The sequence below is a fragment of the Helicoverpa zea genome, chromosome 9, assembly GCF_022581195.2.
Source record: "Helicoverpa zea isolate HzStark_Cry1AcR chromosome 9, ilHelZeax1.1, whole genome shotgun sequence".
NCBI lineage: Eukaryota > Metazoa > Arthropoda > Insecta > Lepidoptera > Noctuidae > Helicoverpa > Helicoverpa zea.
This window is the reverse complement of record NC_061460.1, coordinates 12,211,621-12,238,728: the sequence shown is the minus strand read 5'-3', so window position 1 is coordinate 12,238,728 and position 27,108 is coordinate 12,211,621. Positions and strand designations below refer to the sequence as shown.

Here is a 27,108-nt window from a genome sequence, read left to right as displayed (position 1 = left end):
AGCCCTATGGGGTGGCCAAATCCTCCCTCTGACAGTAGCACCGTGACTCCGTTTTTAGGTCAGTTATTCTGAGTAAAATGGCAACATGTTGATGACGTTCTTATTCCAAGGGAACGTGGATAAGTGGCGGTTTTAGCGTTCCGGAGTCTGTTCGAGGCGTATTGTGTTGATACGCATTGTAAATTTAGATTCTTTTGATGTTTGGCACTTGGTCTTTTTTTGGATGTGAAAGATTTTTATAGTACTTATCGGAATCTTGGATTCGGATTTAGGACGAAGAGAGGAAAAAACTTGTTATGTATTTTTGCGTACATGGTCTTAAGTCTAATTGCTTAAGTAAATTATTATGCTTTTAAATAAACCCATATTTACAGTGAGTAATTATGAGAAATTGTTGTACATTTATTATTTGTTTCGTTCAAAACCTTTTTGTGTTATTAGGCGTAAATAATATTATAAAACTCAAAGGCATTAATGGTAAAGAAACCTCCGTCCCAAGGACAATAGATTTTTATGCACGAGGTTTTCGTTAAGTATGTCTCGAAGGCTTTTGATTTCTTTTCTATACCTATTCTTCCGTATAAAATGGAAAGTATCGGCATCTAAAAACCCGAGTTAGAAGCTCTTTTGAAGTAACCTTGATACTTTAAAAAAACATGTGAAGATTGGCAACTTTACTATCAAAAACCATATTTTCCGTAAGTTATTCCTCAAGGCAACATTCTTGGACCTATCTTATTTTCGTCCTTTTACCAAATACGTTATAATAATATCTTCACAAACGAAATTATTTAGGAACACGCTTGTAATAAATGTGAGTAAAACCTCTCTCACAAGGACAGTGGAATTTTGGGTCAGTTGTTTCATATAACTGTGTATGTATGTATGTCATTATGTTGTACATACATTTGTAGCTGTATAAAGAAGACCCATGTTTGCTGAAGGACGTCTATGAGTTGTTTTACAGTCTTTGTGAGATTTTATCTCTCATGTCATTATGACTGTTTGTTTCTTCGTATGTTATTTCTTTGTCTCAGATTATATATTCCCGTTTACAGTGAATTTTAATTTAATAATACTGTTCTTTGAATGTTTATTTTTATACGTTCAATTCCTCTACGTTTAGAAGTGTTCTTTATAAAAGAGCATCAGTTTACCGATAATATTAATTAAACAATAAAGTAAATTAATTTGTCTAGTATTTCTATAACACATATCTAATTTACACGTAAAGTACAATAAGACAGTTAGCCGACCAAAGTGCAGTAGAAAGTATAGAATATAGCACACGTCGTGCTTTTGTAGGTATTAAGTCCGAAATAGCAGTGAACTCACAAACAAATATTGATGGCTCATTTTCGTAGCACATGTACAAGTATCTGCTTTTTCCAAAACATTTGTCCTTTTTATAGTACAAGCGAGGAAAATGAAAAACCACCTGATGCCGCTCGTAAAATTTTAAGAGGAACGTTTTCAGTACGTCGAAGTTTTTTTTATGTACGTTTATGTGTACCAAGTGTGTAATATAAGTTGGTACGTGGTGAATTAAGAATACTGAATTGTAGAGATGTGGTTGAATGGTCTTGGTAGTATTTTGTTTTTAATAGACGAAATATGGAGATAATGAAAATTGTTAACAGACAAAATGGGTCATCAATGCAAAAAGGTGCGGGATATAATGCAGAACCAGTTTTAGATTTTTTTGCCAAGTAGGTACAAATTCAAATAAAATTAATATTATAACTGACGCCAGCCAAATGTCAGCTTAATATAACTATTCATTGTTATTTCCTACATAGAGTTTTTGTCGAGTTTCTTATGAATACAAATTCTACGTAATACAACAAAGAAGGAAAATATCCGATTCTTATTTAAATAATACCGAAACCTAATCTAAAGATATCAATGTAAAACCGACTTAAAGAAGTGTATTTAGTTATAAGGAACAAGATTGATATCACGGTCTATTCTAGTAATACTTCCAAAACCATCATACTTATCAAAATGAGCGAAAACACGATTGTCATCATCACCATCAAATTCAGGCAAACAACCATTAAAGTACATTATGTACCAAAGATTCCTAAAATTAGCATTTAACCTATGGACCGAAGATTCAACGTGTTTAACGTCTAGGAAATTCGAAACTCGCTTAATCAAATTGCACGATAGGAAGACAAATTCTTGGAATATTTTATGCAAAAATTTTCATAAACTAGTGATAAAATGAAAGTCGAAGAAAAATTATAAATACACCTTGGAGATAGAAATACACAAGATCTTAATATTTATGTATGAACATGGTGTCTTTAAAAAGATAACTTGCAATAAAGTGAGATTAACGCACGACAGAAGCACTAGCAAGCATTGTGAAAGCAGATAATACGGAAGCCAACTAAGTGCTGTTGTGAACTAAATCACATGACACAAGCCACTCTTTATCAGAAGAAAAACCTTCACATACAATAGTCAACGACAAAATGTCTGACAAACAATTTTTTACTTTAATATTCAAGCCAAAAGAAAGCGAAAAATTTCCCATCATTTCGAGTCCTATCACGCCCAAGTAAAAATGTATTATTAAACAAGGAAGAAACGCCAGCATTACAAAAATGTCAACGAAATGTAATTTAAGACAAAAATAATTAGGTTAAGTGTCATACTATTCCGGGGTAAGAAATCATGTAAGGTTCTAATGAGATAATTGTATTTGCCTTTCACGAAGGTAAGATTATATTTCTTGATAGTTAAGGAAAGGAACAAAAGGTGTGGAGTTAATCTTGCGGCGAAAATTAGATTCGGTGAAGGAAAAAATGTTGAGGAGGATATTCTTTGTAAAGCTGAACTGTAAATGAAAGGTTATTTAGCCGTATTTGGCTGTAAAAGAAAGTTACTTTATCAGAGATTAATCTTATTGAAGCTAGTTAATCGAATGAGGATGTTAAAAGAACACTACGCATTACCTACCAAACTATACACTTATGTTGGTAAGTAGGTATAAACATAAAAAGTATGGGGAAAGGGAATAGATTATCCACTCCGCTGCTAATGAGTAGCCAGCTGAAAGGGTTTCTACTGACCCGTTTGTCCAGTTCATTCCCTCTACCGTAAAGTTTTACGTTAAGCATTCGATAACTTTTACGACACGCCTTAACACGAAACTACGCACGCCATGAAATTGAGCACTAAGAACTTTTACGGGTCCAAAAGGCCCCAAGAACACAAAGTAAGTATGGGGAAAAAAGGCACTAAGAAAATTGCAAAACCCTTTTACTTGGAACTTTGTGAACAACGCAGATCATAAATCAGTAGCAGATGAAATGAAAAAAAACCGATGGGGAGAGAGGCTTATTATGGAAGTATAAATAATGTGAAATATTCCCATGCGATCGGAAATCTATGAGCTTTTGTATTGGTTTCGTTCAAGGGTAAATAATGGGTACGTTCAGGGTGTGGAAAGAATTTGGTAGTTAGGCTTCCTTGCTTTGTGATTGCCACAATACCTTTTTCATTCAAATATGTTGTTATAACATCAAAAATTACTTTTGTACCCGACATAATCCATGTTACTGAAAACTCAACCAGTTGTAAAATAAATGTATCAAAGTATCCTGTTTACTGAATTACTTGTGTTTCGACTTATTACACTCGTACGTGTATTGTGTGTATGTGTGTGTTTGTGACGTCATTATCAACACATGTTCAGCGACCTCGACATATACAAGGACTTTGTTGAAACTCATGTTTTGAAATAATTAAGAGCTCCTTTTATTTTAAGAGTCTGTTATTTAATTTTGGATACTTCATTAAGGGAATGTTTTGCAAGAGAATTATTAAAGGTCCTTCGTGTTTTTATCTGCACATTACTTTCTTGTCTGCCTAATGATTATCTCCTTTCTGATTTTAATCTAAACTACTTCTCCCATCGTAGTAAAAATATCCTATCTTATTCTACTGTATGAGTTATTACTGTAAAGTTTCATCAAAAAACGTTCATTACTTTTGGGATACATATGAAAAAGAATTTTGATGCACTTATTACAATTAAATGCTTACTTTTAAAGAAAATTATAGCCAGTATAGTTACGGTATAAAATTACAGCTTTTATGGTAATCCGTTTCTATCACCGTGAGAAATCGTTTCGGTTGAAGTCCTATTGTTTAGTTTTCAAGATTCTATGAGAATTCGTTTTAATGTGTTGGCATTATAATGTATAGTAACACTTATATTGTAGAAAGGTTTTTATTTGTTTAGTTTGTCTTCAATGTTTTAATTTTATAGACTTAAGCCATATTTTGGTAGGTAGAAGCAATACAGATTAAATGATGAGACAATATTTTTTTCTCTTTTGCACATTGCGTTATTTTGATCAATTCTTTACTGGGTCTCAAAACTTTTTGCGAAATTAATCAAATCTATTTTCTCTTTAAAACAATATATTTTATAATCTAATTCTAATTTTTGTAGGTAGGTACTTAAATCAAATTTTCGTAGAACTAGGTGAAACAGTGGGAAGATGCTAGTTTTAAGTTCTATTTTTGAAACTCTAGTGATTGAGTACTGTTGAAGATTTGGACTGATGTTATAGTCAAATAAATCAGCTTGAAATTAAATTTTGTTTTTGTTTTAGTACCTAGTACTTGGAAATATTTTATTTGTAACAAAAAGCTAATGCCACGAAGCTATACGGTGTGTTCTAGTTTCAGCCATCATGCATGCCTATACTGTTTGAGGAAGTATCCGATTATCAAGAAGAGTTACCAATGATTTTTATAATATACCTAGATTTTATACAGGAAAATCAGTTAAAGCTATATCGCAATAAAACTATAATAAACTTATATTTCTGTCAGTTCCACACGTTGAGAAAGGTGTGGTTGAATTACCCATCCACAAAGTGTATTATCTCCATATTTAGACTCAAGTAAATAAATCATATTGACCTCAACAACATTACGAATAGGCAGACAATATGCTCTGATATCACGCATGGGATTATTTTTATCAACCTTTCATATTATTACATTTTAACTATCATTGAACATGTTAGCTGTAGGTACCAATTACCTACTAAAAGACAATAGTTTTCAAGTAATGAGGAAATAAGCCCATTTATCTCTGTATGAGAAGAGGCTTATGCCCTTATCTGGGATATAAAAAGTCTGATGATGATGATGAAAAATTGCTTTAAATAATGACTGATTTTCAAGAGTTCTGTCATGACCATTAAACAGAACATTCATTTATAGATTGACTCCTTATGTGCAATCGTAAGCGCACTCAATCGTATATTGACAGTTGTTTTGATTGGACCTGTGTTGCCAGATCTTAGAAACTCTTAACGTACAACTTAGGGAGATTACCGTATATGATTTGAGTTTTTAATTTTTTTTACAGATGGAAGTTAAAGAAAGAATGACGATGAAGAATTTTTGGTAACAATATTTTGAAGTTGGAAAATTCTTGCAGGGTTTGGGAGACATTCCCTCAGTTCGCGGAGAAAGCCACGGGGAACAGCCAGTTAGAGATAAAGATGGTGTTGCTAATATTAAGAATAGCTGGTTTAATAACAAAGGTAAGGTAAGATATCTTGCTAGATCTAAACAAGTAGATATATCTACAAAGCCCGTTGTAACTAATATTAAGCTAATGGCTTACGATTCACTGAACTTAAGTATCTGTTCAATCGTGTAGCGCTCAGCTCTAATATATTACCCTTTTTAATATCAGGTTAACAAAGGTACAATGTATTTCGCAAAATAGTCTATGTATTTCAAATAAAATTAAATACCTAGATAATGTTAGATAAAACTATTGATCTGAGTAAAGCTATCAGATTTGTTAAACACAAAATCTTGGAATATTGCTCCTAGTCAGTTTTATGATTCGGACAAAAGAATTGCAGTATACATTTGTTCACGTGTGAGGCTTAGACCACACAAAAAAATATACGTCTAAAAAATTGTAACAAAAGAGAGTTGACGGAAGAAAAAAGATGACGGAAAATTAATTTGGGGATTATTTTATCAATAGAGATGAACAAACAGGTACCAATTTCCCTGAATTTGAGGCAACCCAACAAAGCCTGGTATCACTTATGCGCGTGGGCAGCGCGTTTGTTTGTACTAGTCAATCTGATTCGAGTGTGGTAAACGTCGATTCGCACGGCCGTTCGTTACCACGGTTTCATAAAAATAATTCAAATAACGGAAGCTTGAATGAGAGAAAAAAATCCACTTTAGATCTAAGATTACTTTTGATTTATTGGAAAGGTGTGGGATATTTCTATCTGTGGGATGATGCTGTGTGATTTTTAGATAATAATAGATGCTGATCTTTTGATAGCATCAAAGTAAAGAGATTTGTAGACGGAACTATATTAGGTACCGTTACAGAATGCAATTTTATGGGGATAAAAAAGGTAATATGAAAAATAGCCATTATTAGAAACTTTGTTTACAATAGCGAAATAAAAAAGAGTAATCAAAAGCTGATGGAAAGCTTACGCAACATCATCTGAAATTATTTATTACAGATTCAGAATGTAACTCCCATGTTTCATTTTTATGTTACAAAGCACTCCACCTTTACATTCCACCATGTAAACTATAATTAAAATGAATGGATCTTTTATGACTAAAAATAGATATGGAGCTACGATAAATGATACATAAGCACGTCACATTATTGTTCTAAGAAACACAGATGCTACACAATTAGCAGCAATCATAAAAAAACTCATAATGTAGATGCTATAAACTCATAGTTCACACTGTTTTGTTACGACTAAGCTTTAGTTAGAATTGAAACTAGGTAGGATCATAAATATGGATGTTTGGAAACTGAAAGTAGAAAATAGACTAGCTAACAATGATGAGTGAAATAACAAAATGTATGATTTTGAAGATCAGTTGAGTAAGTTGAATTAACCTCATGAATATGAAGATAATGTTGAATCAAAGATGAAATAACTGCATGATCTGTTAGAAGTTACACGTGATTCGAAAGAATCTACTTAATAAAAAAAAATCTTTAAAAGAATTGAATAATTGGATCCCATCAAATATTTATACACAAGTTGTTATAATTGTATTGAAAACATGAGTAATATCAGTAGCTAAGAAATCCATCACAATAAGGAAACTAGCAGTTATGAAATATTATTATACGTACACCAATTAATTTATACCAACATCCTCAATATTAATGTCACAATACCATAACGTATCAAAACAATTATATTTTACATAGATGATAATACGGAAAAACAGTAAATCTGTTTGTGATGAAAAAAGTTAATTGCTGACTTCAATATGTAGGTCACCATCATCAGCCTTTTAATTATTCTATGAATAAATGAAGTGATGGGCATAGGTCTTCTCTCACACAGAGATGGACAATGATACTTGAACATAGTCCTAAGAAGAATTTGGTTTAACAAGTCATATCCAAACACATGAATGAAATCAAATTACCTACTGGAGTGTACTTCAAGTGTCTCCCTAGATGGTCAAGTCTAAGGAGACACCTGGTACAAAAGCTGATACTTTTTTTTGAAACCACGTTTTGAAATAATCGCATAGAATGCAAATATGTCACAATTTCTACATGACATAAACAGCAAAATACCCATAACCACAAACAACAAAGGTTGTTAATTGACTAAGGGTTTTGTATTTTTTATTAGATGCATTTTCCTTCAGTGAGGATGTTCAAAATAAGTCACAAATTGACAGACATTAATTTTGCTGACTTAGAAAACGTCACTTGGAATTTTGAGACACAGACACACTAATAACGAAAATGAAGTAATTATAGGAAACGATGAAGAATGAAGAATCTTGAGGTGATATAAAAAACAGTCAAATATCTACAAGAAAAATAAGGTAACTAAACACAACTGAAGCAAATACTGAAATATATCATACAATTTTGATACGTCTGTCATACTTCAAAGATAAGAACACGAGACCCAGAGGACTGTTAATATAATTAACACATAAAAGCATTAATAACAAAAGCTTCCTCAACTGACGTCATTTCACCTGTCAAGGAAACCCATTGACAGTTGTGTTAGGGGGCACGCAGCCAATCAAAAATGTACCAAATTACAATCAACAAAAGGCGTAAAATAGCACTCACGTTACACTGTTAGTCATAATTTTTTGGTAGCACACTTCATATCGATTTGGCGTTGTGTTTAGTGTCAGACAGTGTACGTGAAAAAAATGACAGTAGGCACGTTCATGGGATTTCCTAGTCACGAAACTATATGCGTATGTAAGTATAAAAAATATCGATTAATGCTATCCAAGTGGAATTTCTGGAGTTCATACGTTGAACCTAGCCCAGAATAATTGTGACGAAACACACAGAAATTACTCACTACAGAAATTAACTAAAATAGGACGAATATGACACGTTTTAATTGAAGCAAGTGGATCATTGGACTAGCGACAATTTTGTGCGAACATAGACCAATTGGTACAAAAATAATAACATAAAAATAGTACGAAAAAAATATAGAACGACACAGGGAATCTAATCACATCGATTAAATAAAAAAAACAGCATACATAATCCCTTAATCGCTGCACGCCCTCCACGCAATTTTGTACCTTTGGAACGTTGATAAAAGCACTATTATCCCTTGCACACACACAGGGCGACTCCCGCTCCCTTGCACTACACATCATGGCCACTCACAATACTAATATTTTTAAATTTTTAAATAAAGAATTACTCACGCAGCAATGCTTTTTGAAAGCGGCCAGCGTTCCATTGACGCTTGGTACTTCATGTTTTCAATCTGCTTTTTGAGTGCTTCTTTGTCCATGGCTGCAAGAATACTAGGGTCCATCGCGCAGAATCTGTGGTGTAAAACACGCACACATAGTTAGAGTATACTGTGTCGGTGTGAGTGAGGGACGACTAGCGTACAGTCGCGCACACAAAGGTCTCGGACGGAATTTATAATATCGTAATTTAATGCTTCTGTAAATGGAGCGGTAAACATCTATTGTGATATTTATTGTTCGTGATATTAGTTTTTGTGTAGTACGAGTAGTTTTTTTTTGCGTGATATGTTTTTTGTAGTTGTACAGTACATAAAATGTGTTGTAGGAAAACTGTGTGAAAATTAATTAGCTAGGTAACATTAATTACAATATTATAGCATGCTATAAATTGTATTATTTACAGGTATTCATAACACTTGTTTAGTAGTAGGTAGGTATACTAAATTAGAAAGTACCAATAAACTATAAGAACTATTAATCAATTGCTTGTTAAAGACCAATTAAAAGTCAAGAGTTGGTAATACGTTGTTTTATTCCAAACACAAATCTTATTATGAAAGATTTCGGATGTAATTATACAATATGTTTAAACAAATTAAAACCAGTTCTTAACCATAAAAGCACACTATTAGAATTTTCGCCTCTGCTTTCATAATGTCGCTCATTTCCATTTAATTTAGTTTTCTCTTCTAACCTAACCTAACCCAATTAAAGCAACACCACACAATTCGTTTAATTTCAACACTTTTGTTCGCAACTGTACCATAGCGCTATCTCTTTCCTACATTAGGGGAATATTGTCTATGTGTGCGTGAGCGTACGTGTGTAGGTGATGCGCGCGCAGAACTTTACAGTTTCTATGACAACCCCTTTAGGAACATTGAAGTTAGGTTGCGCAAAGTTAGTTAGTCAACACACATTGGAAAATGAACCTTACTTACGTAAGCATAGAGTTGAGTTTCCATTGTTGTTTCAGTTGTAAAATTAATGAATTAAAGCGTAATGCCCTGTAGTTCTTGGCATTTTGTACACCATTATTCTTTGTTTTCGGACGGCTGTCATAGAGGGCTCTGCACGGGCCCATTGTGAGCGTTCGGATACGGGCATCACAAGATGTTATATAAAATATTTCTCTACACTGCAGCTATTAAGACTGAAGCTAGTTTCAGTTATTTTCCGAGAGAAAGTATAATATGAAATAATGTATAATTAGAAAAGAGTTCATATGAAATTATGTGGAAGATTAATCTTACTTTAATCGACTAACATAGTATAACAAGATACCTACTTATATATTAGTCAGCATTAGAATTTATGACCTTGAAATGAGATTAATCACTTCATAGATTTGAATTTGGGAAATGTCCAAAAAGAAAAGAGAGGATTTATCCTTCTATTTGTCTCCCTCTGATTACCGTAAGCGACAAATAAATTAACAAATTAATCACAGCTAGAAGCAAGAAATCTTGAGATAATAATTAATTAAAAAGTACAATGGGAGAGATAAGATTTTTATTCAGATAAAAACAATAGGTTTCGCTTATTTTTATAATGCAAGTAAACACTGGGAAAGTCGGGAGAGTTCAAGCCGAGGTTTTTTATTCAGCTTTTTAATTTATGCATCATACTTTTGCCTGGAGGGTTTGAATAAGCTGGTCCGTAGTTATGTTGGATTCACCAATGTATAAAGTAAAGCTGCGCTTGGTATTGATGGGTGATCATACCTTTATCGACATCATCAGCTGCCAAGCCTTAACCTGCCTATCTGACTTCCTCAACCCAGTTACCTGGCAACCCAATACGCCTAGGTTAGACCGGTTGTCGGACTTACTGGCTTCTGACTACCCGTAAAAACTTCCATATTCAAATGATCGTACCTTTCACATTTACTAAATTTTATTCACCTAAAAATGCAAAATAATAAGTGTATATCTATTATATTACAGTACCACTTGAACTTGAGAAAAACCTTAGCCATACGATGTAGGTAACATCTCAGGATGAAATTGAGTACCAGTATTTTACATAGACCGACTGCCTGTCTGATCTCCTCAATTGAATTATCTGAGCGGCCCGGTACCCCTTTGGTAAGATTGATAAGATTTTCAGCCATTCGATTACCTACTGGTAACGATTGAAAATTCTACCTTTACAACGTAAGTAAAACCATTATTGCTCCTTTATATAAGCCTTCCTTAAATAGATATACTACTATTAAAAGCATATAATACAACAATATAGCAATTAGTATAATAATAGTTTAAATAATCTGCTGCTTTTTTGCAGTGTGCAAGTGTAGTAAATAAACGCAACGTACAGGCTCTTAAATGAATGTCTGTGATAATAGTGCAAATTAAACGCATCTACTGAACTCAGTCTTTGAGACTATGAGTACGAAAGTTTAGAAGAGGCATAACTTATGAAAACACTATTTTGTATAAAAAAAAAATATAAAGTTTGTTGCAAAGAGTCGCAATAATCACGATTTTATCATAGGATTTTTGCAACAAATTGTTGTTTTTGTGTGAAAGCTGCTACATTGCGCTTAAATATATGCCAATCAAAGTGGACACGCAGATATAAGTGATTATAGTATTGTATGTATAAAACCGAATGAAAAATTGATTTACTGTTGGAAAGTTACACCATGCCGAAGTAAATAAAGCTATATTGTATCCAGGTACAGGCAGAAAAACGGCTAGTCGTTAACGCTAATCATTTCAACATTACACGCCATATAATACCATAGACACACTTTGTCACTAGCAGGCCTGCTTACCATATTAAACGGTGGTGATATCGCGAACAAACGACGATCGTTATCATGGGACCTTACCCCTACAGTGTTTGACTTGAAAGTAGGGCTGCTATCTAAGGTATTAACATAATAGTTTCTTTTGTTTATGTTAGTCATCTTGGAGTTTTTTTTTTTTTTTTTTTTGCAAATTGATCAATCTCTACTAAAATAAAATTAACTGCTGTATCGATTTCAAAATCCTATTACCAATAGCAAAACCTATACCTTATTAGTGAGTCTATTTTTTAAGCCTGGTATCGGAAAGTTTTCCTCAAAAAGATAGTACCTAAGGTTAGTCCCAAAAACCACAAATAAGTCATAAATACCCTTAGATACCTCTAACAGCAATATCAATTAAACTTATTTTTGATATAAAAGCAACAGCGTAACAGAATCGTTTAGTCAACAAAAACTTTAAACCAATGTTTAATGTTCTTGTTTGTGTTTCAAGTTTAAACTATTCAGTTGCTTCGACAAACGGTAAACAAAATTCCGTTGATACCGCTATGACTAAGACAAGTAAAACTAAGATTTTTCCTATTTCAAATTGCTACTGAAGAATTTCTTTCAGACCCGCTACGGCGGATGTGATCTTCATAGAAATCAGCTTCACAGGATACGGTACAGCGTTGAGTGTACCTACAAGCATTTGTATATACACAGGTGCACTCTCTATTCTTCAGTCTTGTGGACACGACCAGAGTAGAACAGGCGTCGAGGTTCCGAGAACATCTTCCAGATTCCGAAGTGCTTTGTGTCTTTGAACTACTTGAAACCCACAAAGCGATTTCGGGCCGATCCGCAGAAATCAAACTCGAATCGCGCCGTGCACAATATTCGAGCTAAGGTATAGGCTAAAGTTTGAATATTTGGCTTGTGTTTGATCGTGCCTTTTTTAGGGAAACAAATTCTAACCTTATTCTTAACAACGAAACTAAAGTTATTTTATATTCAACAGAAAACTACATACACATTCTATTCTATCTTCATACATTTTCTTAGCTCCTAGTACTTTGCAAACAGACATACGGAAACGTGGCGAACTTAAATACGGTTCTAATTCAATTTGTTAGTACTCACCGGCTTCGCAAATATATCCCTGAGCAAATGTGTACGTTATTTATATGCTAACTAATATTATACATATTATAGAAAGGTTTGTTTGTTTGTTAAGTTAAGCGGTAATCTTTTAATTATATTTGAAGTAGTAATTATTAAAACGAATGCCTCTATGTTTAACGAAGCTGTTTTAAATTGTGGGTTGTCAGTTGAACATCTTTGGCAATCGTTACGGGTAGTCAGAAGCCAGAAAGTCTGACAACTGGTCTTATCAAGAGGTATAGGGCTGTCCGGGTTACTGAGTTGAAGAGGGCAGATAGAAAGTCGCTTCATGTAAAACAGTGGTACTCAGCTGTATCCTGATAGACTGGGAGGTGACTCAGACATGATAGGGACAACGAGAAAGTGGCAGTATATTAGTATTTACAAGACCATGAAAAATACTGGATTGAAAAGTTTTAAACATTAAAACAAATACATATGTATATGAAATTCTATAATGCTTAATTTGAGAGGTCCTCTCGTACTTACTATTACAGAGCTTGTTGTCTAGCGATGTTAAAACTGACCTTCACTTACGCTGTCTAAAAACTTTGCTCAAATAATTTATTCAGGCAAAAGTTGAATACACCATTCAAAACACAGCGTGTAAGATAAAACTGAGATTATCATTATTTATATTTAAATCAGCCTTGTGCCTAACTTTTTGAGACAAGAGGCCTTGGACCCTGGACAAAGGCTAATTTGATGGTATCTTAGCAACAGATGTCGTTGCTAAAAAATGGGCCTTGTAGCAATTTGCTTAGGATTTTTTATAATAATATAATTTGTACTGTAAATACGTTTTGATGGTTTTATTTTTTAATTATTAAATGCGAAAAAAAGTTTTCTGTATTCTCTACCGGTTTTTTAGGGTTCCGTACCCAAAGGGTAAAACGGGACCCTATTGTTTTCGCTCCTCTGTCCGTCCGTCCGTCCGTCTGTCACCAGGCCGTATCTCATGATCCGTTGTAGTTAGAGAGTTGAAATTTCCACAGATGATGTATTTCTGTTGCCGCTATAACAAAAAATACTGATTAAGTATTTTGGGGGGCTCCCATACAACAATACAACAAACGTGATTTTTTTTGCTCATTTTTGCTCTGGTACGGAACCGTTCGTGCGCGAGTCTGACTCGCACTTGGCCGGAGGTTTGATCTTCGTACTAAATATAAAAGTTTATCTAATAGATCGATTAATAACTGTTGAAGACGATTATCAATTAAAAATTATATTAATGTTTAGGAAAAATGACCGAAAAAAAAAAAAACTGAGATATAGTTTATTTCAGCAAAAATGTCGTGTAAAATCCGAGTTTTATAAAGCAAACTGACACCCTAAATAACTAGGTACATACAAGATAATTTAAAGTCTGTTGTTGTTACTCTAAAGTCTCGGCGGAGCGATGAGCGCCGCTCAAAGTTTTTATTACAGAAGTGTACCAAAAAAGATAACTTTCCATACAAAATGAATTCAGAATAAACTTGGGGAAATTCTTCTGAAGTTTCACATATAATACAAATTCAATTGTTTTATGAAGATAATCCAGTTTAAAGGAGTAGAATCAATTATGTCTAATAATGTTAAACAAAAATTATATTTATGAGCGACTGTCTATCTGACTACCTTAACCAAATAACCTGGGTTGCCCGATACCCCTTGATAAACCCAGTCACCAAGACTTTCTAGCTTCTACCCGAAATGACTGCCAAAGACGTTGATATAAGCTGCGGGTTGTTCGAAAGCTGCGGGTTGTTCGAAAGAGATACCGCGGCCCTGGTACATAAAAGGCCTATGACGGAACACGACGGTTTTTAGTCAGTAAGAGTCTGACACTCCCTCACCGCTGCTAACCCACAGCGGGAGGGGTCATTTGATGATTTTTGACGTCGGAAAAAAAAAAGACGTTGATATAACAACCAAAACATCACGACAAGATTGTCACCCATCCACGGAGCGACCGTGCCAAGCGTTGCTTAACCTTATGATTGATCGACCCTTCTTGAGCTCCTCTAAAGTTAAAGATACATAGAAAAAAATACCCTTGCGAATAAAAGAAACACATTATCTTCGTGACAGACGTCGGGCCATATGGAGTTCACGGCGACGAACAAACAAACAGACGAACGTTGTTTACTAAATACTACGTACTAACAAGTGTTGTGTGCTTTCTGTGAAAATCTCTGTAAATACCCGTGCGACTGTGCGACTGTGTGAGAGGTACGCTTTAGTTTTTGGTATTTTTTTTGAGTACTTGGTTTTGTTATAGTGGCCTATTTGGAGTTACAGGTGGGAAAATGTTTACCGTCTACCAGTTTTTCTTACAATAGCATACACCTGTTTTATATTTTTTTATTTAAGTGAAGAATTACTAAGCCGGTTTGGAAAATTACTTTATTAACATGTAGACGAAATACAGATTTTAATTTTCTTATTCTATTACATTCTGTCAGCGCTTTCACACTCGTCCTAAAGGACTATAATATTAAGAAGAGAAGCAGAAGAGGATAATATATATATTTTTTAAGTAAACCAGTAGTTCCTGAGATTAGCGCGTTCAAGCAAGCAAATAAACTCTTCAGCTTTTTTACGAATTATTAGTACCTTTAGTCTCACCAATATCCTAGATTAAGCTTCTTAATTAATTCTTGAAATTACCAATACATAAGAGAAATCCCAAAATCCCCTAACGGGCATTATTCACGCAACTGCATGGAACTACCCACATATAACATCCAATATCGGGAAAGCCAATAAGGAAACATGATCAAAATAAATGGCTTGTCAAATAGAATCGTGTGGGAACTGAGCCCTTTTCTCTGCAGTTATGTGTGCCGAAGCTCTTCTATAGGGAATTCGATATTGATAGGTAGATATAGCTTCGTATTTGACTCGTTGTGCCAACTTGCGACAGTTATGCACGGAGCCTTGGGTTTGGTTCCCGGAACGAGTCGAAATCGCGTTGTGGATTTTAAGAGAAAGCCGCCAGAAGTTTGAAAGTTGGTGATTGATACACCCGTGCATCGGAGAGTATGTCAATGTCGGTCCTGTGTCTAATCTCTCTCGGTCGTGTCTGATTTTCGACTCAGAGTTAGGGAATAGAGAGTGAACCGGTGTCTAAGCAATTCCATTGAAAAAATATTTACTTTGTTATCCTACCTAAAGTTAAAATTATTACCAACTTTTGACTTTTTAGTTAAATCAAAATCTACTCAATTTCGTTAATACCTAACAGTTAGTTATGTTTTATTTTATAGAACATATATTTTTACACAGAGCATTTCAATTATCAAAAATATTAGAATTAAGCATTTTTCCTCCTCCTCCTCCGAGCCATTTCCCAAACTATGTTGGGGTCGGCTTCCAGTCTAACCGGATTCCGCTGAGTACCAGTGCTTTACAAGAAGCGACTGCCTATCTGACCTCCTCAACCTAGTTACCCGGGCAACCCGATACCCCTTGGTTAGACTGGTGTCAGACTTACTGGCTTCTGACTACCCGTAACGACTGCCAAGGATGTTTAATGACAGCCGGGACCTACAGTTTAACGTGCCATCCGAAACACAGGCATTGGTGTCTAAGATATACTTAGAAAGTACATACAAACTTAGAAAAGTTGCATTGGTACTTGCCTGACCTGGAATCGAACCCGCGCCCTCATACTCGAGAGGTTGGTTCTTTGTCCACTAGGCCACCACGACTTTTTTTTTTAATTGAATTAAGCATTTTTCGTGAAATAAATAGTTTCTCAAAAAATAAAAAAACATTGCAACCTCACCTTCTTACTAATTGCTTCTTATTGTAAGTCTTCGCTCCCGGAGCTGTAGTTTCAGCTTAGCTAGCAGCCGCTTCAGTCTGAAACATGATGCGCAATGAATATTTTACATACACAATCATGAGGAAGGAAAATCAAGTCGCCTGTATAAAGTTGTTACCTAAATTCATTGTTACTAGGAATAGTAATATCGTGAATGAGGATGTATGTTTGTTTGTTACAAAATATAAAAAACAAATATTGGAGTAATTAGTGAAAAGATATGATGGCTACATCAGAACCTTGTCTTTTTTTGAAGATCGGTAAAAAAATAAAAAAAACAGAATCTATGTTTTTATAATTCGGTTCGGTTCGTAATTAACAAAAATATCCTATAGCGAGAATATGAGGTCTGTCCGGCATTGTTGAGTTTTGCGGGAAGAGAGGCGGTAGCCAACTAACGGCCAGTTTCTTCATCAAAAGTAAAAGTCAAAGTAATGTCTAAAGTAAAAGTAACGGTCAAATTCGTTTTTTCAAGGCTAAAGTAACAGCAAAACTAATAGAATTGCATTACCGGCATTGTTGAGTTTTGCGGGAAGACAGGCGGTAGCCAACTAACGGCCAGTTTCTTCATCAAAAGTAAAAGTCAAAGTAATGTCTAAAGTAAAAGTAACGGTCAAATTCGTTTTTTCAAGGCTAAAGTAACGGCAAAACTAATAGAAAAAAACGAATTTGACCGTTGCTCTTACTTTTGACATTACTTTGACTTTTACTTTGGCTTTTACTTTTGATGAAGAAATTGGCTGTTAATGAATTATTGGTAATATTGCAATATATTTTATCACTAAAAATTTTTACCTATAGGTTTATCGTTTCACTTGCGAATGGAGAACAATTATAATTGTTGAAATACAGGAAACTAAAATAAATCATATAATATTTATAATTTTTATATCATGGATATGTTTAACATGAATAATAGTGAGGTATTTCATAGTTTTTCCTTTACTTTAATTTATATTTATTTTCCTCACTTCAATTGTCAATATGAAAACAGCTGTCTGTCGCACTTTTAAGCCAGATCTATTGAATCCAAATAATATTTAGGGAGAGTCTAGAAAGCTAATTTACCCAGCTTAGTGAAGTAGTTCTCCTATTAAAATTTAAATATAATTTTTCATGTTCATTCGATTAAGGGTTGGAAGCTCCCATCAGAAGCGTTAAACGCTTACCAAAGCTAGACTTATTCTTTATTTGATTATCAACATCAATATCTATGTCACGTAATGAGTTTCAAATTCTCGTGCGAAACAAACACGCTATCTGATAGTTTATCCTACCTACTTGTATTGGCAATCACTGATCGTATTACTTACTAATATAAACCACAGAGATAGATTTACATTTATTAATTCGAACTGACTTGTTGATCTAGTTACCAAGTTCTGGTAACCACTAGTTACCAAGCCTGACTACTGTGCGCAGGGTCTCAGGTTCGATTCCCATCATAGTCTTCGTAGGAGTTATAGGAGAGGAAACCAAATAATATGTTAGAAGTTCGTGGTGATGCATCCGTGATCACGAAATTGTCATGCCTGCGGAAAGAGATTAGGCATCTCTTTCTGGTCGTGCTTAATTGCCATCCATTTTTGAATCGTTCACACACAATATGTTGGTTTTTGCTAGATCAAATAGACCAGAAGAAACATTAGATAATTATAATGGAAATCCGATGGAATATTTGCTTCATAATTCCCTACAGAATCCACGGAAAAATACTAGCTAAGTATAAATTACTCCCACTGGCATAATAATACACGTCTATGGAATATGGATGCCATAAAACTAAAGCTGATTAAAATCAGTAAAACTATACCGTTGTAAAATAATAACAGTAACGAACGGTAGTATAAGTTTTAATTTCCCATGGGTTTACATCCCATGGGCACCATATACATTTCACCTTGAGTGCTCGATGTCATTGTCACAATGTAGGTGAGACATTAATATTTTATAACGACCCCCGTAGCTAAGCTGGCACGTGAGCAATGGATAAATTACATTGCTAGTTTAAAACCTTTTATTGTAATGGATAAAGCTACTTTTAAAATTAGCAAATTAGAGGACTGCGAACCAATTATATATCTGCCTTTTCTCGGCTATGTTGTGGTCGGCTTCCAGTCTAACTGGATGCAGCTTATCAGTGTTTTACATGGAGCCAACGCCTTACCGACCTTCTCAGCCCAGTTGACCCAAGGCAACCCCCTAGTAAGATTGGTTGTCAGACTTTCTGGCTTCTGACTATCTTGACGACTGCTAAGGTTAGACAATTAAATGTAAACGGGAAAACCCACAAAAACGTGTCCTCGGAACAATTGAAAATGGTAATAGTTTTTTTTTTTTATATAAAAAATAATAGTGTTCAATTTGAATACAAATCCTTTGCGTATTGTATATGTGCTAGGCTAATTTGATGTTCCCGTATTTTTGCAATCACGTGGATTTAAAATGTACACTGAATGACATAAAAAACTGGACACATTTGTGTGATTGCATTTGAACGAAAAAATATTGACGAGATTGACAGCCATATGTTTCCGCAAAAACTATCGAATGGAATTCTATGATGATTATTTTGGCTGGAAATGTATTTTTTTTAATGGAAAAATGTATGATATATAAACTTTGGCTAGTTATTTATTGCTTAGTACAGTTTTTTTTTCGATTTTATTTAATGATTGATTGATTTATGGGCTGTCGTTAAGTAACGAGCAAATTAATCAATGGTGTGAAAAAAAGAACTTTTTTTTTATTCAATCAAAAGGATACTAATTGCTATCGATCAGTAGGTGAAGGTTTCGGAATGCAATATAAATTGTCCCCGTTGTCATTTGAACATCTTTGGCAGTCGTTCCAGGAAGCCAGCAGCTACAAAGTACGACAACAATCCTAACCAAGGGATATCGGGTTGTCCGGGTAACCGAGTTGAGGAGGTCAGATAGGCAGTCGCTCCTTGTAAAGCACTGGTACTCAGCTGCATCTGGTTAGACTGGAAGCCGACCCCAACATAGTTGGGAAACGAGTCAGCAGATGAAGTCATGGATGAAGGAACGACTTACATACAGTTCAAGTAAGACCAGTTAGACCACATCATACTTATGTAGCTGGTTAAACAGTGACATCATAAGTGTGTTGTTTTAAGACGTGTCTGCATCATGTTAACTGAGAAAAATAAAGGTGTGCTTAGGTAACTAGCATTACGAATTATGCTTTTATTATTGTAGGTGTTCCGTTAAATACTGCACACTCTGGTTAAGAATAAAAAATACTCTTAACTCATCATACTCAGCATCATCTGCCTAGCCTTTTACCAAGTATGTTTGGGTCGGCTTTCAGTCTAACTGTATGTAGCTAACTTAAAATGTTTTTACATGGAGCAACCTGATACCCCTTGGTAAGACTGGTTGTCTGACTATCCTTGACGACTACTGTGTATATCTGTATCGTCTATTTACATTACTGTTCAAATGACATCCATCCGTGTACGGGTGTCATCTGTCACTGAACGGAATTTTACCCGAATATGTTCAGCCGTTTTCTAGTGAAAGAGTGCTAAACAACCGTCATGTAGGATGTTATGAGATGACATTATATCTTGTACTTTCTAAAATGGAACCCAGGACCTTATACGAAGTAGCGACACTAATTACCACTGAACCAAAAGGTCATATAAAACAATTGCTATGTAGGGCATCCTGCATACATTGTATTTGATACAAATAATTGTAATACAAAAGCAAATTTTAATGACAATAAAACCGACAGCAGACTAATTAATTATGTTAATTAATGACTAATGTTAGCGGAGGACAAACGCTCAACTAAATAGGTTTAACTTTTACTTATATAAATTGTCTGGTAACTTGTAAAGTTTTGTCTTTGTTTTGAAATTGAAGAGGATTATACTTAGTAGTTTTATAATATTATAAGAACGTTAAAGAAAATAATAGTTGTTACATTTTAGAAAGATGGAAAAAACATTTTCGTACATAAAGAATTAAGCGCTTTATATTTTCAAACATTAAACGACATACATTAATCAAGTTTTTAAGCGTATGAAAAAGAAAGCATATGTTACACACGTAACTTAATTAAACCATTAAGTATCAAAAGTAAATTTTATCACACTTTTACTTACATGAGAAGAGCGACAATTTCCAAGAATTATCCACAAAAACTCAACAAGTAATTAATAAACAAACAAATAATATAACAGACCAAATGCCGTCAAATATCCGAGCCATATTTTTCATTGCGTGACTTACCGGGCTTGCCGCAAAACTAATTAAATTATCACTAATTCGATTACCCCCAATAAGCTCCCGTCTGCCCTCCACTCACACACGCAAACGTACACACACGTACAACAAAACACAAACTAAACCCGACCTCAAAAACACGAAACTCTTTTCTATGTCAAACCTATTCGATTTTCAAAACTCGGAACGCTATTCGAATCGCGCGCGTAAATTTAAATTGCATTCTTTTTTGATCGTGTTTTATTTTTTTTGCGTGTATTTTTATTTTTCGTGTTCTTTTTTCGAGTTTTTTTCGCGTGTTTTTTTTATGTAACGTACCGTCTGTCTTGAGTGCCAGTGCGACTATACCCAGACCTCGTATGCCGCTACCGCTCTACGCTCTAATTGACCAAGAATGTATCATGCAACTTCTGATATTCTAGCTTTGTAGTGCTAAAATAATAGTTTAAAAAAAACTAAAAAACACGCTTTTTATAGAAAACCGAACTAAAAAATAGCAAATAAATTTTAATGAATTTAAATTAAGAAAATAGTGTTCAAAATTTCAATGAATATAAATTAATAATAGTGTGAATACAAAAAAAATATTTAAAAAAGCGTGGGGTGCTTTTTAAGGTCATATCGAAATGAAAATCACTCTACTCATATCTGTCAATAAAATATTTATAACTATTGACACCATGCACCCCACGCTTTTTAAAATATTTTTTTTGTATTCACACTATTATTAATTTATATTCATTGAAATTTTGAACACTATTTTCTTAATTTAAATTCATTAAAATTTATTTGCTATTTTTTAGTTCGGTTTTCTATAAAAAGCGTGTTTTTTAGTTTTTTTTAAACTATTATTTATTTTCTACTTTTTAGTTTGGATTATTTATAATAGCTTTTTAATTTTAAACTATTGCACGACTCGTGATGCGAAGCATCAGAGAGTGCTTTACGATCGAAAAAAATTTTTCGCTTTATTTTGGCAACAATTTTTAGTATTATAGCCTTGTTAGTTAAAGGAATCAAGATATTTTGCATTTTCTGTTTTTTAGTTTGTTTTGTTTTTTTAAAGTAGATTTAGTTTTTTTTTAAACTATTATTTGTTTTGTAGAATTAAAATTCTCTTTAGTATACAAAAATTTGACAATGTTAGAGAAAACGGCTAAAGATAATTATTGGAAATAAAAATTAACAACGAGTCCTGCCTTATCGACTGTTGTTTCCTAGCTAAGCTACTAGGTGATCTGCTGACCTACTAGTACACAAGATGGGGTGATGATAAATAAAACCGCCTCTGTGCACTGTTCTAAGCTGGTATATTAAAGTCTTACAAAAAAAACATTTTGTCTTGCTTGTAACGAAACCATAGCGCGCATTTAAACGCGACAACGCCATCTATCGAGCGAGTAGGAAGCATTCAAATGTTAGTCGCAAACATACTGCCCACCAAGGACGTTACTGAAGGAACGTCCTTGGTGGGCGAAAATGAACTAAGGATGAACTATACTTAAAAACATTTGAACTACATAATTTGCACTTGTACTGTATACATTAAATTCGAACAAAATTTACACATTATGACTCATATACAATGAATATATACATAATAAATATAACAATTTGACCTTATACTAACAAAGTTTAAATATGAATAACAATATTATCTTAAAATAATTAACATAGATATGGAAAGACAATTTAACAATATTGTGATTTTGTACATTTGATCTAAAAGTAAAGTAGTAAATATTTGTTGTATACTTACTTGATTTTAAACATATGTAAAGTGTAAATTTCTTCTAAAATAACATGCGTAAAACATAAAGCTTATTCAACTACGGGTAAAATACATATTTTGGATGTTGGTCTCTTGATGGTTGAGGATTTGGTGCGTAACGTGACGACACGGGTGATATTACGAATAGTTGTCACTATCCATACAAGTGGGAAGTTCTCATCAATACAAAGAATATAAGTCCAAACGAGGTATTTTACATATTCAGTTTATTTGTTTATTTACTCAGTTGTCGAGTTCCCTCGACTTTCTCTGGTCTCCATCATCAGGTCAGCTCCCAACCTTCACTGTTGCATAGGTTTTGTCAATACAAATAATTTAAGCCCAAACACGAGGTTTACATATTCAGTTGTCGAGTTCCCTCGACTTTCTCTGGTCTCCATCATCAGGTCAGCTCCAAACCTTCACTGTTGCAAAGGTCTTGTCAATACAAATAATTTAAGCCCAAACACGAGGTAGTTAACATATTCAGTTGTCGAGTTCCCTGGACCCTCTCTGGTCTCCATCATCAGGTCAGCTCCAAATCTTCACAGTTGAATAGTGCTTTTAGGCGTACACCTGAGTGTCAAGTTTTTACCCTATGCATGCCTACAACTTTCGAAGGTTGCCCTCGATTTCTCAGGGTTTCCATCATCAGATCCTGACCTGATGACTATGGGACCAACTGGCAGCTATTCCGAGTCGAACAAAAAAAGAATCACGTAGATCGGTCTATAAACCTCGGAGTAATCGATGTGTATGTGTAACCTCCTCCTTTTTGGGAAGTCGGTTAAAAATGGAATAATTTTATCAAATTAGTGTATTGTCATCGGTCCTCAATAAATCTACAAAGTTTGAACGAAATCTGGCTGTTTAAAGTGGGTCAAAATCGCGCCCAAAGAAGTCGGTTACAAACATACAAACATACAGGTGAAGCTAATAAAAAGCGTGTAAAAATAAAGATATGTCAATTTGCATTCTATTATTGCGTGATTTGGTACCGCATTAGAAACTGTGCTTCTAATACTGTATTAATATTCATGCTGCTTTGCATGTATTGGTTGATCAAGTTTTTTTATTATTTTTTGTTTTTATTTAAACTTTCCGCATTTTGAAATGTCATTCATAATATTTGAATTTGTAAGCAGAATTTAAAATAAATGTTATTTATTATTACTGATGCACCTTTTATCATATTGAACAGTCGTTGAAAGAAATTAAAACACTTGAGCAAATATTAAATTTAAGAATAGTCTGACAAAACCGCCTGTCTACATTTAATTTATTCACAAAATACTGTACTTACAATTTTCAACTCTTACTCCCAAATTATGAATAAAAGTAATTTATGCAAAGTATGTACTCTGAAAATCAGCACTTTTAGAAGGTAACATTTACAAAAGTCTTCCTTAAAATACTCTCCTTTATCACTTCCTACGTGTTTTATAATACCACGAAACCCCCTTAAACAGCAAACTCTAAAAAACTATCACATTTTATTCAAAAAATTAATTGAAAAAATTCTCACATACAGTTTTCTGCCGACCAGCCGTCAAACAAGGGCCACTCACACATGCACAGCTAATAGACACGCACACAGACACGTGTAGGTGTATCGACGACGATAGATGCATATTGACCGTTTTGTATTATGAGTTAGGTTAGTGAAGTCTGTTCGCGTTGTCACACGGGAAAACGTTTGACGGATGTTCCCCAAAATGAACGACAATATTTTTTGGGTATTTTGGTTTAAATAGGACGTTTTAAGATGGATGTCCTTTAAAATTGGTAGAACAAAACATATCGATTGTTTTTGTTGTTTGTTGTTTTGTTGAATTTTACAAATTATACGAGTCCTCCAGAGTCGAACTCCAGTCTTAACTCCATCTACCTCTATATCCTCTTAAAAATACATGAAAAGAAAATAAATAATAGTCAGTGGAGAAAATTATCACCTAAATGACCTTTCTTTCTCAACAGCCTTTTCACACTGGCAAATTCGATTCGTACTACCAAACCTTCTCTCTTCTTTTCTCTTCTCTTGCTACTATCTTGATAGTGTTATGCAATTTTTACGTCATTCTTGTGATGACAGTCAATGGTTCGCTGAAAATATCACACTTTTCTCTTACCAAGTTTGATCAGGACAATGGGAACGCGTTCCATCCTCACAGCAGCACCAGGTAAATGATTCAGCAGGCACGTATGTACTGCAGGTGCAAACTGACATACACACATACAGTTTACTATCAACCCTTATGCAGGCGTTGATGAGATTATATTTCTATCTGCAGTGATTAGCTGATGGGAACGGTGTAGTATCGCGATACTTAGCTTACTTATTATATATCGATGTTGAGAGGATCCTTGCTAAAGGCATACTTATTTAGGTTTTAAACCGTTTTTGACTTGCGAGTTGAATTGTAAAGGTTCTGTTACAAATAATTTTTTTGATTGCTGAAAATTGGTTTTGTGGGTGATTACTTAAGAAAACTAATGGCCCGGGTTGAAGAGTTCAGATAGTCGCTCCTTGTAAAACACTGGTAATCAGCTGAATCCGGTTAAACTGGAAGCCGACCCCAACATGTTTGGGAATAGACTCGAGAACCAGCCTACTAATTTTCTACAGACTGATTATTCCACAGTCCAGTCTAGTCTGTTGTAATCCAAGTTATAATAATATCCCAAGATCCCTTTCCCATCTACATCATCTAGTGACTAGAGTTTATTCACTAGATGACTAGATACTTGATACATTTATCATCATCGTTTAAGCCAATTATCGTCCACTGCTGAACGTAGACCTCCCCCAATGAATGATCCCGGTCTTGAGTCGATTGAAATATTATTTTTTATTAATTCCTAATTAAAATTCAAAAGATATAATCTGTCAAGATGTCAAGTCATAAAGCAAAGAGACCACTTAACCTGTTGACCCGTGGGTAATTGTGAACAATTGCTGGTCTTTGACCCTGAGGAATATTACATCATAACATTCTTGTATTATAAAGATACTAGTTGTTACCAGCGATCATGAACCGCTCGACCGATTTTGTGCAAACTTCACATAAACCATTTACTAACAGTCCTCACAAAGCGTAAACATTTGTGTGGATTGGTGAGCCCATTCTTGAGTATAAAATTACAGTGAAAAGTGACATTATTTTTTATAGAATGAAGAGAAGATAGAAGAAGAAGAGAAGGTGTTTGTAATACTAGCCGGGTTCCCGCGGTTTCACCCACCTTCTGTGGCAACTACAGTTGCCCGTACCGGGGTTGATACCATATAGCCTTATGTTACTTGAGAAGAGTCTAGCTTTCCAAAAGTGAAAGAAATTTTCAAATCGTTTCTGTAGTTTCGGAGCCTTCAGGACACAAAAACAAATATGTTTCCTTTTTATTTTATTAGTATAGATAACATTCTTGTAATATAACGATGAGTTTATCTACGTTTTATCCGAAGTTTTCCTCCTATAACAGTTTTGTATCATTTTCCTTGTTAGAATTGGGGGTTTTGGGACTTTGCGGAGAATATGTTTTGCCTAATTTGGGAGGAATTTACGTCATCCCGCTTTATTAGTGGTGCTAAAGATAAAGTTTGATCATTTAAAAATATTTCAGTGTTAATTGTTATTTTTTAACAGTCAATCATTTTTTTAATAGCTTTTATTATAATCTATAATGGAAAATCCATATTAATATTAACATTATAAATATATACAAACTCCTATTTACACAAAATACATACTTTTATTAGCTTAATTGTGGCGATTTTATTACTTTTTTCAAATATTGATTTAGTGAGACTGACCTAAATTCATGTACACTCTCTGTGTCATCCACTAACAAGCTTAAAATTATGGCCAGCTACAAATTAAAGAAAGAAAAACTTAGGCAACAACTAAATAAAAAGGTGCAAATGGAGTTCATAACAAAATTACATTACCTACAATAACATAATCAGGTGTAAAATCTAACATGAGAAAAAATCCTAGTTTTCTAGTTATAGCATACTGTCTGCGGTTAAGCAACAACCCGAGGTCGGGTTGCGGATGAGTGGTTGTTGCGTGCAACCGTGGTTACTACTTAAAGCATTCAACCAACAGGAACCGCCAGGAACACAGACACACCCCAGTGACGAAGGTACATGCTCAAAAGGAAAATGGTGGGCTTTAATCATTAAGAGTCTGACACTCTCTCACGGTCTCTCTCAGTCTCTCAGTCTCAGTGGGAGGGCGTCATTTAATGATTTCCGACCATAAAGAGGAGAGCTCAAGAAAAAGATAGCTCATTATTATAGTTTCAATCAGATGGTTTAGCATGTACAATTGTATAAATTGACAAACTCAAACATGATCATCAATAAAATTAACACACATGAATGTACATACGAGCATAACCACTGGTTTTGTACCCTTGGTAGATAGAAGACATGGTATTGGCGGTTCCACTTAGTTAAGTGATCTAAGCGTTACATAAATAAATAATATCATTATCACGCTTGTAAGCACTAATTGGGTAAGCAGTGTTCTTAGTAGTGCTTGCAGAATAGTAGGTTAATTTTTGCAAGGGG

At 34.2% G+C, this 27,108-nt stretch overlaps 1 protein-coding gene across 1 annotated transcript in view; it reads right to left on the bottom strand.

Moving 5' to 3' along the window:
- LOC124633126 (guanine nucleotide-binding protein subunit gamma-e) overlaps window positions 1-16,548 on the bottom strand; it is a 28,751-nt gene extending 12,203 nt beyond the window's left edge. The window contains exons 1-2 of the mRNA XM_047168224.1: window positions 16,473-16,548; window positions 8,749-8,871 (exon numbers count right to left, since the gene is read on the bottom strand). Of these exons, the coding sequence (XP_047024180.1) occupies window positions 8,749-8,861 (113 nt within the window). The 5' untranslated portion in view covers window positions 8,862-8,871; window positions 16,473-16,548. The remainder of the gene's footprint in view (window positions 1-8,748; window positions 8,872-16,472) is intronic.
- Window positions 16,549-27,108: the final 10,560 nt, after the last annotated feature.